Source organism: Molothrus ater, unplaced genomic scaffold (assembly GCF_012460135.2).
Source record: "Molothrus ater isolate BHLD 08-10-18 breed brown headed cowbird unplaced genomic scaffold, BPBGC_Mater_1.1 matUn_MA731, whole genome shotgun sequence".
Classification (NCBI taxonomy): Eukaryota; Metazoa; Chordata; class Aves; order Passeriformes; family Icteridae; genus Molothrus; species Molothrus ater.
Genome location: NW_023416600.1, coordinates 1 through 11,942, shown reverse-complemented (window position 1 = coordinate 11,942; position 11,942 = coordinate 1). Strand labels below are relative to the sequence as shown.

The following is an 11,942-nucleotide window of genomic DNA, read 5'->3' as shown; positions in this document are numbered from 1 at the left end:
AAATTCCCCAAAATCCCCTTCAAATGTCCCAATTTTACTGAAATCCCCAAATTTCTCCCCCAATTCCCAAATTCTGCTTCCAACTCCCCCCTAAAATCCCAAACTCCCCCATTCGAAATCCCCCTAAAACCCCCTAAAAACCCCAAATTTTCCCCTAAAAACCCCAAAATTTTTCCCCAAAAACCCCAAATTTTTCCCCCAAAATCCTCTCAAATTTCCCAATATCCCCAAAATTTCTCCCAAAATTCCCAAATTTCTCCCCTAAAATCCCAAATTCCCCCCTTCAAAAACTCCCCCAAAAACCCCCTAAAAAAACCCCTAAAAACCCCAAATTTTCCCCAAAACCCCAAATTTTTTCCTAAAAACCCCAAATCTTTTCCCCAAAATCCTTTTAAACCCCCAATTTTCCCAAAACCCCCGGAATTTCTCCCAAACCCCCCCTGTTTTCCCGTTCCCAGGTGCCCTCGGGCAGGATGAGCGGCTCCAGCCCCGTCTCCCCTCCTCATCCTGGGGGCTCCCCCGGCAGCCCCTCCCCCCCCGGGGACCCCCCGAGGCCCGCCCCTCCCCCCCCCGAGGCCCCCCCGAGGGCCCCCCCGAGCCCCCCTGGCTGTGGGAGAGGAGCCCGGCCGAGATCGCGGAGCAGGCCAAGCACGTAAGGGTTAAATTGTACTGGTTTATACTGGGTTATACTGGTTTGTACTGGGATGGACTGGGATATACTGGGAATGCATTGGGATTGATTGTACTGGGTTATACTGGGCTATACTGGGCTGTACTGGGTTATACTGGGCTGTACTGGGCTGTACTGGAGCCCCCCTGGCTGTGGGAGAGGAGCCCGGCCGAGATCGCGGAGCAGGCCAAGCACGTGAGTGATACTGGTTTATACTGGTTTGTACTGGGATATACTGGTTTGTACTGGGAATGCATTGCGATTGATTGTACTGGGCTGTACTGGGTTATACTGGGCTGTACTGGGCTGTACTGGAGCCCCCTGGCTGTGGGAGAGGAGCCCGCCGAGATCGCGGAGCAGGCCAAGCACGTAAGGGTTAAATTGTACTGGTTTATATGGTTTGTACTGGTTTGTACTGGGAATGCATTGGGATTGATTATACTGGGTTATACTGGGTTAAACTGGGTTATACTGGTTTATACTGGGAATGCATTGGGATTGATTGTACTGGGCTATACTGGGCTATACTGGGCTATACTGGGGCTATACTGGGTTATACTGGGCTATACTGGGCTGTACTGGGCAATACTGGGTTATACTGGGCTATACTGGGCTATACTGGGCTATACTGGGCTGTACTCTGGAGCCCCCCTGGCTGTGGGAGAGGAGCCCGGCCGAGATCGCGGAGCAGGCCAAGCACGTAAGGGTTATACTGGGATATACTGGTTTATACTGGTTTGTACTGGGATGGACTGGGAATGCATTGGATTGATTGTACTGGGTTATACTGGGCTATACTGGGCTGTACTGGGCTATACTGGGCTATACTGGGCTATACTGGGTTATACTGGAGCCCCCTGGCTGTGGGAGAGGAGCCCGGCCGAGATCGCGGAGCAGGCCAAGCACGTAAGGGTTAAACTGGGATATACTGGTTTGTACTGGGATGGACTGGGATATACTGGGATATACTGGGAATGCATTGGGATTGATTGTACTGGGTTATACTGGGTTATACTGGGCTATACTGGGCTATACTGGGTTATACTGGGCTATACTGGGTTATACTGGAGCCCCCCTGGCTGTGGGAGAGGAGCCTGGCCGAGATCGCGGAGCAGGCAAAGCACGTAAGGGTTAAACTGGGATATACTGGTTTATACTGGGAATGCATTGGGATTGATTGTACTGGGTTATACTGGGCTATACTGGGCTGTACTGGGCTGTATGGAGCCCCCCTGGCTGTGGGAGAGGAGCCCAGCCGAGATCGCGGAGCAGGCCAAGCACGTAAGGGTTAAACTGGTTTGTACTGGGATATACTGGGATGGACTGGGATAGACTGGGAATGCATTGGGAATGGTTATACTGGGTTATACTGGGTTATACTGGGCTATACTGGGTTATACTGGGCTATACTGGGCTGTACTGGAGCCCCCCTGGCTGTGGGAGAGGAGCCCGGCCGAGATCGCGGAGCAGGCCAAGCATGTAAGGGTTAAACTGGTTTATACTGGGATATACTGGGAATGCATTGGGATTGATTGTACTGGGCTATACTGGGTTATACTGGGTTATACTGGGTTATACTGGGCTGTACTGGAGCCCCCCTGGCTGTGGGAGAGGAGCCCGGCCGAGATCGCGGAGCAGGCCAAGCACGTAAGGGTTTAAACTGGTTTATACTGGGATATACTGGGATGGACTGGGAATGCATTGGGAATGGTTATACTGGGTTATACTGGGTTATACTGGGCTGTACTGGGCTATACTGGGTTATACTGGAGCCCCCCTGGCTGTGGGAGAGGAGCCCGGCCGAGATCGCGGAGCAGGCCAAGCATGTGAGTGATACTGGTTTGTACTGGGATATACTGGTTTGTACTGGGAATGCATTGGGATTGATTGTACTGGGTTATACTGGGTTATACTGGGTTATACTGGGCTATACTGGGCTATACTGGGCTATACTGGGCTGTACTGCAGCCCCCCTGGCTGTGGGAGAGGAGCCCGGCCGAGATCGCGGAGCAGGCCAAGCACGTAAGGGTTAAATTGTACTGGTTTGTACTGGTTTGTACTGGTTTATACTGGGAATGCATTGGGATTGATTGTACTGGGTTATACTGGGCTATACTGGGCTATACTGGGCTATACTGGGCTGTACTGGAGCCCCCCTGGCTGTGGGAGAGGAGCCCGGCCGAGATCGCGGAGCAGGCCAAGCATGTGAGTGATACTGGTTTATACTGGGATATACTGGTTTGTACTGGGAATGCATTGGGAATGGTTATACTGGGCTATACTGGGTTATACTGGTTTATACTGGGTTATACTGGGCTATACTGGGCTGTACTGGAGCCCCCCTGGCTGTGGGAGAGGAGCCCGGCCGAGATCGCGGAGCAGGCCAAGCATGTAAGGGTTAAACTGGTTTATACTGGTTTATACTGGGAATGCATTGGGATTGATTGTACTGGGTTATACTGGGCTATACTGGGCTGTACTGGGTTATACTGGGTTATACTGGGTTATACTGGGCTGTACTGGAGCCCCCCTGGCTGTGGGAGAGGAGCCCGGCCGAGATCGCGGAGCAGGCCAAGCACGTAAGGTTAAACTGTACTGGTTTGTACTGGTTTCTACTGGGAATGCATTGGGAATGCATTGGGATTGATTGTACTGGGTTATACTGGGCTATACTGGGCTATACTGGGTTATACTGGGTTATACTGGGCTATACTGGAGCCCCCCTGGCTGTGGGAGAGGAGCCCGGCCGAGATCGCGGAGCAGGCCAAGCACGTAAGGGTTTAAACTGGTTTATACTGGGATATACTGGGATGGACTGGGAATGGTTATACTGGGCTATACTGGGTTATACTGGGCTGTACTGGGCTGTACTGGAGCCCCCCTGGCTGTGGGAGAGGAGCCCGGCTGAGATTGCAGAGCAGGCCAAGCACGTAAGGGTTAAACTGGTTTATACTGGGATATACTGGGAATGCATTGGAATGGTTATACTGGGTTATACTGGGTTATACTGGGTTATACTGGGCTATACTGGGCTGTACTGGGCTGTACTGGAGCCCCCCTGGCTGTGGGAGAGGAGCCCGGCCGAGATCGCGGAGCAGGCCAAGCACGTAAGGGTTAAACTGGTTTATACTGGGATATACTGGGAATGCATTGGGAATGGTTATACTGGGTTATACTGGGTTATACTGGGTTATACTGGGCTATACTGGGCTGTACTGGGCTGTACTGGAGCCCCCCTGGCTGTGGGAGAGGAGCCCGGCCGAGATCGCGGAGCAGGCCAAGCACGTAAGGGTTAAACTGGGTTATACTGGTTTGTACTGGGATATACTGGGAATGCATTGGGAATGGTTATACTGGGCTATACTGGGCTATACTGGGCTATACTGGGCTATACTGGGCTATACTGGGCTATACTGGGCCATACTGGGCTATACTGGGCTATACTGGGCCATACTGGGTTATACTGGGCTATACTGGGTTATACTGGGTTATACTGGGCTATACTGGGTTATACTGGGTTATACTGGGTTATACTGGGTTATACTGGGCTATACTGGGTTATACTGGGCTATACTGGGTTATACTGGGTTATACTGGGCTATACTGGGCTGTACTGGGCTATACTGGGCTATACTGGGTTATACTGGGCTATACTGGGCTATACTGGGCTATACTGGGTTATACTGGGTTATACTGGGCTATACTGGGTTATACTGGGCTATACTGGGTTATACTGGGCTATACTGGGTTATACTGGGCTATACTGGGTTATACTGGGTTATACTGGGCTATACTGGGTTATACTGGGTTATACTGGGTTATACTGGGCTATACTGGGTTATACTGGGCTATACTGGGCTATACTGGGTTATACTGGGCTATACTGGGTTATACTGGGTTATACTGGGTTATACTGGGCTATACTGGGTTATACTGGGCTATACTGGGCTATACTGGGCTATACTGGGCTATACTGGTTTATACTGGTTTATACTGGTTTTGTGATATAAAATCCAATTTTTTCCCATTTTTTTTTCAATTTTTGGGGTTTTTTTCTAATTTTTTCCTTCCTTTGGGTCTCCCCTGTCCCCAGGTAAAACCTTCAGCAGAATTTGACCAAAAAACCCCAAATTTCTCCAAATTTTACCATAAAAAATCCAAATTTTTTCCAATTTTTTGCAATTTTTTCAAATTTTTTCCGATTTTTTTCCCCGTTTTTTTTGTTTTTCCCCCCATTTTCTCCCCATTTCTCACCCCCTGTCCCTCCCCTGTCCCCAGGTAAAACCTTCAGCAGAATTTGACCAAAAAACCCCAAAATTCTCCAATTTTTACCATAAAAAATCCAAATTTTTTCCAATTTTTTCCAATTTTTTCAAATTTTTTTCTGATTTTTTCCCCGTTTTTTTTGTTTTTTCCCCCATTTTCTCCCCGTTTCTCACCCCCTGTCCCTCCCCTGTCCCCAACTAAAACCTTCACCAGAATTTGACAAAAAAACCCCAAAATTCCTTCAATTTTTCCCATAAAAAATCAGAATTTTTTGCAATTTTTTCCAATTTTTGCCAATTTTTTTTTCCAATTTTTTCCAATTTTTTCCCCCGTTTTTTTTGGTTTTTCCCCCATTTTCTTCACTGTTTCTCTCACCTGTGTCCCCTCTATCCCCAGGTAAAACCTCCTGATATTTTTAAGCCAAATAATTCAAATTTCTGGAATTTTTCCCATAAAAAATCCGAATTTTTGCCGAATTTTTGCCGATTTTTTCCCTGGTTTTTTTGGTTTTTCCCCCATTTTCTCCCCGTTTCTCACCCCCTGTCCCTCCCCTGTCCCCAACTAAAACCTTCAGCAGAATTTGACCAAAAAACCCCAAATTTATCGAAACTTAACCATAAAAAATCCGAATTTTTGCCGAATTTTTGCCAATTTTTTCCCCGTTTTTTTTGTTTTTTCCCCCATTTTCTTCGCTGTTTCTCTCCCCTGTCCCCAGGTAAAACCTCCTGATACTTTTCACCCAAATCCCTCCAACTCCTTCAATTTTTCCCATAAAAAAATCCGAATTTTTGCCGAATTTTTGCCGATTTTTTGCCGATTTTTTCCCCGTTTTTTTTGGTTTTCCCCCATTTTTTTTCCCTGTTTTCTCCCCTATCCCTCCCCTGTCCCCAACTAAAACCTCCAGCAGAATTTGACTAAAAAAACCCCCCAAATTTCTTCAATTTTCCCAATAAAAAATCCGAATTTTTGCCAAATTTTTGCCGATTTTTTCCCCGTTTTTTTTGTTTTTTCCCCCCATTTTTCCCCCCATTTCCTCACCCCACCCTGTCCCCGCAGGAGGCGAGGTCGAGCACCGCGTGGCCGAGATGAAGCGCGAGGGTTTCTGGTCCCTGCGCCGCCTGCCCAAGGTGCCGGAGCCGGCGCGGCCCAAGGTGCACTGGGATTACCTGTGCGAGGAGATGCAGTGGCTGGCGGCCGACTTCGCCCAGGAGCGCCGCTGGAAGAGGGGCGTGGCCAGGAAGGTGGGGCCCGGGGGGCGCTCGGGGCCGAATCTGGGGAAATTCGGCGAAATTCGGGCGAAATTTGGCGAAAATTCGATGAAAATCGGGCGAAATTCGGGCGAAATTTGGGTGAAATTTCAATGAAAATCGGGCGGATTTTGGGTGGGTTTTCTCATTAGGAGCAGCTGTGGTGGCATCTCAGGAGCGTTACAAGCACCTGGAGAAGCTCAGGGGACACCTGGGCGAAATTTGGGCGAAAATCGGGCGAAATTTCGTGAAAATTCGATGAAAATCAGGTGAAATTTGGGGGAAAATTCGATGAAAATCGGGCGAAATTTGGGGGTTTTTGGGGGTTTTCGGCATTAGGAGCAGCTGTGGTGCCATCTCAAGTGGGTTTGAGCATGTGGAGAAGCTCAGGGGACACCTGGGGAAATTTGGGGTGAAATTTGGGCGAAATTGGGTGAATTTGGTGAAATTTTGCTGAAAATCGGGCGAAATTTGGCGAAATTTGATGAAATTCGGGCGAGTTTTGGGGGTTTTTGGGGGCGTTTTTTGGCACTAGGAACAGCTGTGGTGGCATCTCAGGTGGGTTTGAGCAGCTGGAGAAGCTCAGGGGACACCTGGGGAAAAATTTGGTGAAATTTGGGCGAAAATTGGGTGAAATTTGGTGAATTTTGATGAAAATCGGGCGAAATTTGGCGGAATTTGATGAAATTCGGGCGAGTTTTGGGGGCTTTGGTGGTTTTTGGCACTAGGAGCAGCTGTGGTGGCATCTCAGGAGGGTTCCAAGCACCTGGAGATGCTCAGGGACACCTGGGCAAAATTGGGGGTGAAATTTGGATGAAATTTGGGCAAAAATCGGGCGAAATTTGGCGAAAATTTTGATGAAATTTCAATGAAAATCAAGCGAATTCGGGCGAGTTTGGGGGTTTTTGGTGGTTTTTGGTGATCCGGACCAGCTGTGGTGGCATCTCAGGAGCGTTCCAAGCACCTGGAGAAGCTCAGGGGACACCTGGGTGAAATTTGGGCAAAAATCGGGCGAAATTTGGCGAAAATTCGATGAAAATCAGGCGAAATTGGGTGAAATTTGGTGAAATTTTGATGAAAATCGGCGCGAAATTCGGGATAGTTTTGGGGGTTCTTTGGTGGTTTTTGGCACTAGAAACGTCTGTGGTGGCATCTCAGGAGCGTTCCAAGCACCTGGAGAAGCTCAGGGGACACCTGGGGGAAATTTGGGTGAAAATTTGGGCGAAAATCGAGCAAAATTTGGGCGAAATTTTTGATGAAAATCGGCGTGAAATTTGATGAATTCGGGCGGAATTCGGGCGAGTTTTGGGGGTTCTTTGGTGGTTTTTGGTGATCCGGAGCAGCTGTGGTGCCATCTCAGGTGGGTTCCAAGCACCTGGAGAAGCTCAGGGGGACACATGGGCGACATTTGGGTGGAATTTGGATGAAATTTGGGCGAAAATCGGGCGAAATTTCGCGAATTTTCTATGAAAATCAGGCGAAATTTGGGCGAAATTTGGCAAAAATTTGATGAAAATCGGGCGAGTTTTGGTGGTTTTTGGTGACCTGGAGCACCCGTGGTGGCATCTCAGGAGGGTTTGAGCACCTGGAGACGCTCAGGTGAAATTTGGGTGAAATTTGGGTGAAATTTCGATGAAAATCGAGCAAAAATTTGGGTGAAAATTCCATGAAATCAGGTGAAATTTGGGGTGAAATTTGATGATAATCGGGGCGAAATTCGGGCGAGTTTTGGGGGTTCTTTGGGGGTTTTTGGCACTAGGAACACCTGTGGTGGCATCTCAGGTGGGTTTGAGCACCTGGAGACGCTCAGGTGAAATTTGGGGTGAAATTTGGGCGAAATCGGGCGAAATTTGGCAAATTTTCGATGAAAATCGGGCGAAAATTGGGTGAAATTTGATGAAAATTCGGTGAAAATCGGGCAAAATTCGGGCGAGTTTTGGGGGCTTTTTGGCACTAGGAGCACCTGTGGTGGCATCTCAGGGGGGTTTGACCACCTGGAGACGCTCAGGTGAAATTTGGATGAAATTTGGGCAAAAATCGGGTGAAATTTGGCGAAAATTCGATGAAAATCGGGGCGAAATTTGGGGCGAAATTTTGATGAAAATCGGGCGAAATTTGGGCGAGTTTTGGAGGTTCTTTGGGGGTTTTCGGCACTAGAAACGTCTGTGGTGGCATCTCAGGTGGGTTCCAAGCACCTGGAGAAGCTCAGGTGAAATTTGGGCAAAATTTGGGCGAAATTTGGGTGAAATTTGGATGAAATTTGGCGCGAAAATCGGGCGAAATTTCGCGAATTTTCTATGAAAATCAGGCGAAATTTGGGCGAAATTTGGCAAAATTTGATGAAAATCGGTGCGATGTTTTGGTGGTTTTTGGTGACCTGGAGCACCCGTGGTGGCATCTCAGGAGGGTTTGAGCAGCTGGAGACGCTCAGGTGAAATTTGGGTGAAATTTGGGTGAAATTTGGCGAATTTTCTATGAAAATCAGGCGAAATTTGGCTGCGAAATTTGATGAAAATTCGGCGAAAATCGGCGAAATCGGGCGAATTTTCTATGAAAAATCGGGCGAAATGTGGGCAAAAATTCGATGACAATCGGGCGAGTTTTGGGGTTTTTGGGGGGGGTTTTCATCATTAGGAGCAGCTGTGGTGGCATCTCAGGGGGGTTTGAGCAGCTGGAGAAGCTCAGGGGACACCTGGGGGAAATTTGGGCGAAATTTGGGTGAAATTTTGATGAAATCGGGCGAAATTTGGGTGAAATTTGGGTGAATTTGATGATAATCGGGTGAAATTCGGGCGAGTTTTGGGGGTTCTTTGGTGGTTTTTGGCACTAGGAGCAGCTGTGGAGGCATCTCAGGAGCGTTCTAAGCACCTGGAGAAGCTCAGGTGACGCCTGGGTGAAATTTGGGCGAAATTTGGGCAAAAATCAGGGAAAATTTGGCGAATTTTCTATGAAAAATCAGGTGAAATTTTGGGTAAAATTTGGCGAAAATTTGATGAAAATCAGGCGAGTTTCGGAGGTTTTTCGGCACTAGGAGCACCTGTGGTGGCATCTCAGGAGGGTTTGAGCATGTGGAGAAGCTCAGGGGACACCTGGGCAAAATTTGGGCGAAAATCGGGCGAAATTTCGTGAAATTTCGATGAAAATCGGGTGAAATTTGGGTGAAATTTGATGAAAATTCGGTGAAAATCGGGCGAAATTCGGGCGAGTTTTGGTGGTTTTTTGGTGACCTGGAGCACCCGTGGTGGCATCTCAGGTGGGTTTGAGCATGTGGAGAAGCTCAGGGGACACCTGGGGGAAATTTGGGCGAAAATTGGGTGAAATTGGTGAAATTTTGATGAAAATTGGGCAAATTTGGGTGAAATTTGATGAAATTCGGGCGGAATTCGGGCGAGAGTTTGGGGGTTCTTTGGTGGTTTTTGGTGATCGGGAGCAGCTGTGGTGCCATCTCAGGGGGGTTTGAGCACTGGAGACGCTCAGGTGAAATTTGGGTGAAATTTGGGTGAAATTTGAGCGAAATTCAGCGAAAATTTGATGAAATTCAGGCGACTTTTGGTGGAATTTTTTGGTGGTTTTTGGTGCCCTGGAGCTCCTGTGGTGCCACCTCAGGAGGGTTTGAGCATGTGGAGAAGCTCAGGGGACACCTGGGCAAAATTTAGGTGAAATTTGGGCAAAATTCAGTGAAAATTGGGTGAAATTTGGTGTGAAATTCAGTGAAAATTTGGGGCGAAATTTGGGTGAAATTCAGTGAAAATTGGGCGAAATTTGGGCGAAATTTGGGTGAAATTCAGTGAAAATTTGGGTGAAATTTGGGCAAAATTCAGTGAAAATTGGGCAAAATTTGGGCAAAATTCAGTGAAATTTTGATGCAAATCGGGCGAAATTTAGGCAAAATTCGGTGAAATTTGGGTGAAATTTGGGCAAAAATTGTGTGAAATTCGGGTGAAATTTCGATGAAAATTGGGCAAAATTTGGGGTGAAATTTGGGCAAAATTTGGGTGAAATTTGGGTGAAATTTGGGTCCCCTGGGTCCCCCGGCCCTCTCTGTGAATAATTCAAGGATTTTTTAGGTGGATTCAGGAAATTTTTGGGGCCAATTTCATGAATTTTGGGGATTTTTTTTTTAGGATTTTTTGGGATATTTTTGGAGATTTTTTGGGATTTTTTGGGATTTTTTTTGATTTTTTTTTTGAGATTTTTTGGGGATTTTTTAGGATTTTTTTAGGGATTTTTTGGGGTTTTTGGTGTCCCTCACCGGGACCAATTCAGTGAATTTTTGAGTGAATTTTGCTGATTTTTGGGGTCAATTCAGTGAATTTTGAGGTAAAATCTTCACAATTTTGGGGATTTTTCTTAGGATATTTTTAAAATTATTTTTAGGGTTTTTTTTTTTTTACATTTTGGAATTTTTGGAGATTTTTGGGGGGATACTTGGGGTTTTTTTGGGATTTTTAGGGTTTTTGGTGTCCCTCACTGGGCTCAAATCTGTGAATTTTTAATTGAATTTCGCTGATTTTTGGGACCAATTTAATGAAATTTTGGCCTAAAAACCTTCGGGATTTTGGGGTTTTTTTTTTGGATTTTCTTGGGGATTTTTTTTAGGATTTTTTGGGGATTTTTTTTCGGATTTTTTTTTGGATTTTTTGGGGGTATTTTTTTTTATTTTTTGGGGGATTTTTTTGGGATTTTTTTTTTTTTCGGATTTTTTGGGGGATTTTTTTTAGGATTTTTTTGGGGGTAATTTTTTCCGGATTTTTTTGGGGATTTTTTTTGGATTTGTTTTGGGGTTTTTTTGGGAATTTTTTTGGGGGGATTTTTTGGGGGATTTTTTTTGGGATTTTTTTCGGATTTGTTTTGAGATTTTTTTGGGGGATTTTTTTAGGATTTTTTTTTCGCATTTTTTTGGGGTTTTTTTTTCGGATTTTTTTGGAGATTTTTTTGGGGGTGTTTTTTTGGGGATTTTTTTGGGTATTTTTTTCAGATTTTTTTCGGATTTTTTTTGGGGGTATTTTTTTCGGATTTTTTGGGGATTTTTTTCCAGATTTTTTTTTTCAGATTTTTTTGGGGATTTTTTTCGGGGATTTTTTCGGGGATTTTTTTGGGAATTTTTTGGGGATTTCTTTGGGGATTTTTTTCCGGATTTTTCGGGTATTTTTTTAGGATTTTTTTGGGGATTTTTTCGGGTATTTTTTTTCGGATTTTTTTGGGGATTTTTTTAGGATTTTTTTTTCGGATTTTTTTTGGGGATTTTTTTCAGGTTTTTTTGGGGGATTTTTTTAGGATTTTTTCGGATTTTTTTTAGGATTTTTCCCCATCCCCTCCTCACCTGTCCCTCACTGTGACCAATTCAGTGAATTTTTAAGTGAATTTTTGGGGTCAATTCAGTGAATTTTGGGATAAAATCTTTGGGATTTTGGGGATTTTTTAGGATTTTTTTTCGGATTTTTTTGGGGATTTCTTTGGGGATTTTTTTGGGGATTTTTTTAGGATTTTTTTCAGATTTTTTTTGGGGATTTTTCCCCATCCCCTCCCTCACCTGTCCCCCCTTTTTTTTCCCCCCCCCGTGCCAGGTGGTTCGGATGGTGATGCGGCACCACGAGGAGCAGCGGCAGCGCCAGGAGCGCGCCAAGCGCGAGGAGCAGGCCAAGCTGCGCCGCGTGGCCGCCGCCATCGCCCGCGAGGTGCGCACTTGGAGCAGCGTGGAGAAGGTACCCGGGCACAGCTGGGCACAGCTGGGGGGAGAAATGGGGGAGAAACGGGGA

At 46.3% G+C, this 11,942-nt stretch overlaps 1 protein-coding gene across 1 annotated transcript; it reads left to right on the top strand.

Annotated features, from left to right (window-relative positions):
* Positions 1-5,992: 5,992 nt before the first annotated feature.
* Positions 5,993-11,888, top strand: LOC118701135 (helicase SRCAP-like; the record flags this gene model as incomplete). Its single annotated transcript, XM_036405763.2, has 2 exons — positions 5,993-6,177; positions 11,751-11,888. Coding segments are annotated over 2 exons (323 nt in total), but the record flags the coding sequence as incomplete, so codon positions are not given.
* Positions 11,889-11,942: the final 54 nt, after the last annotated feature.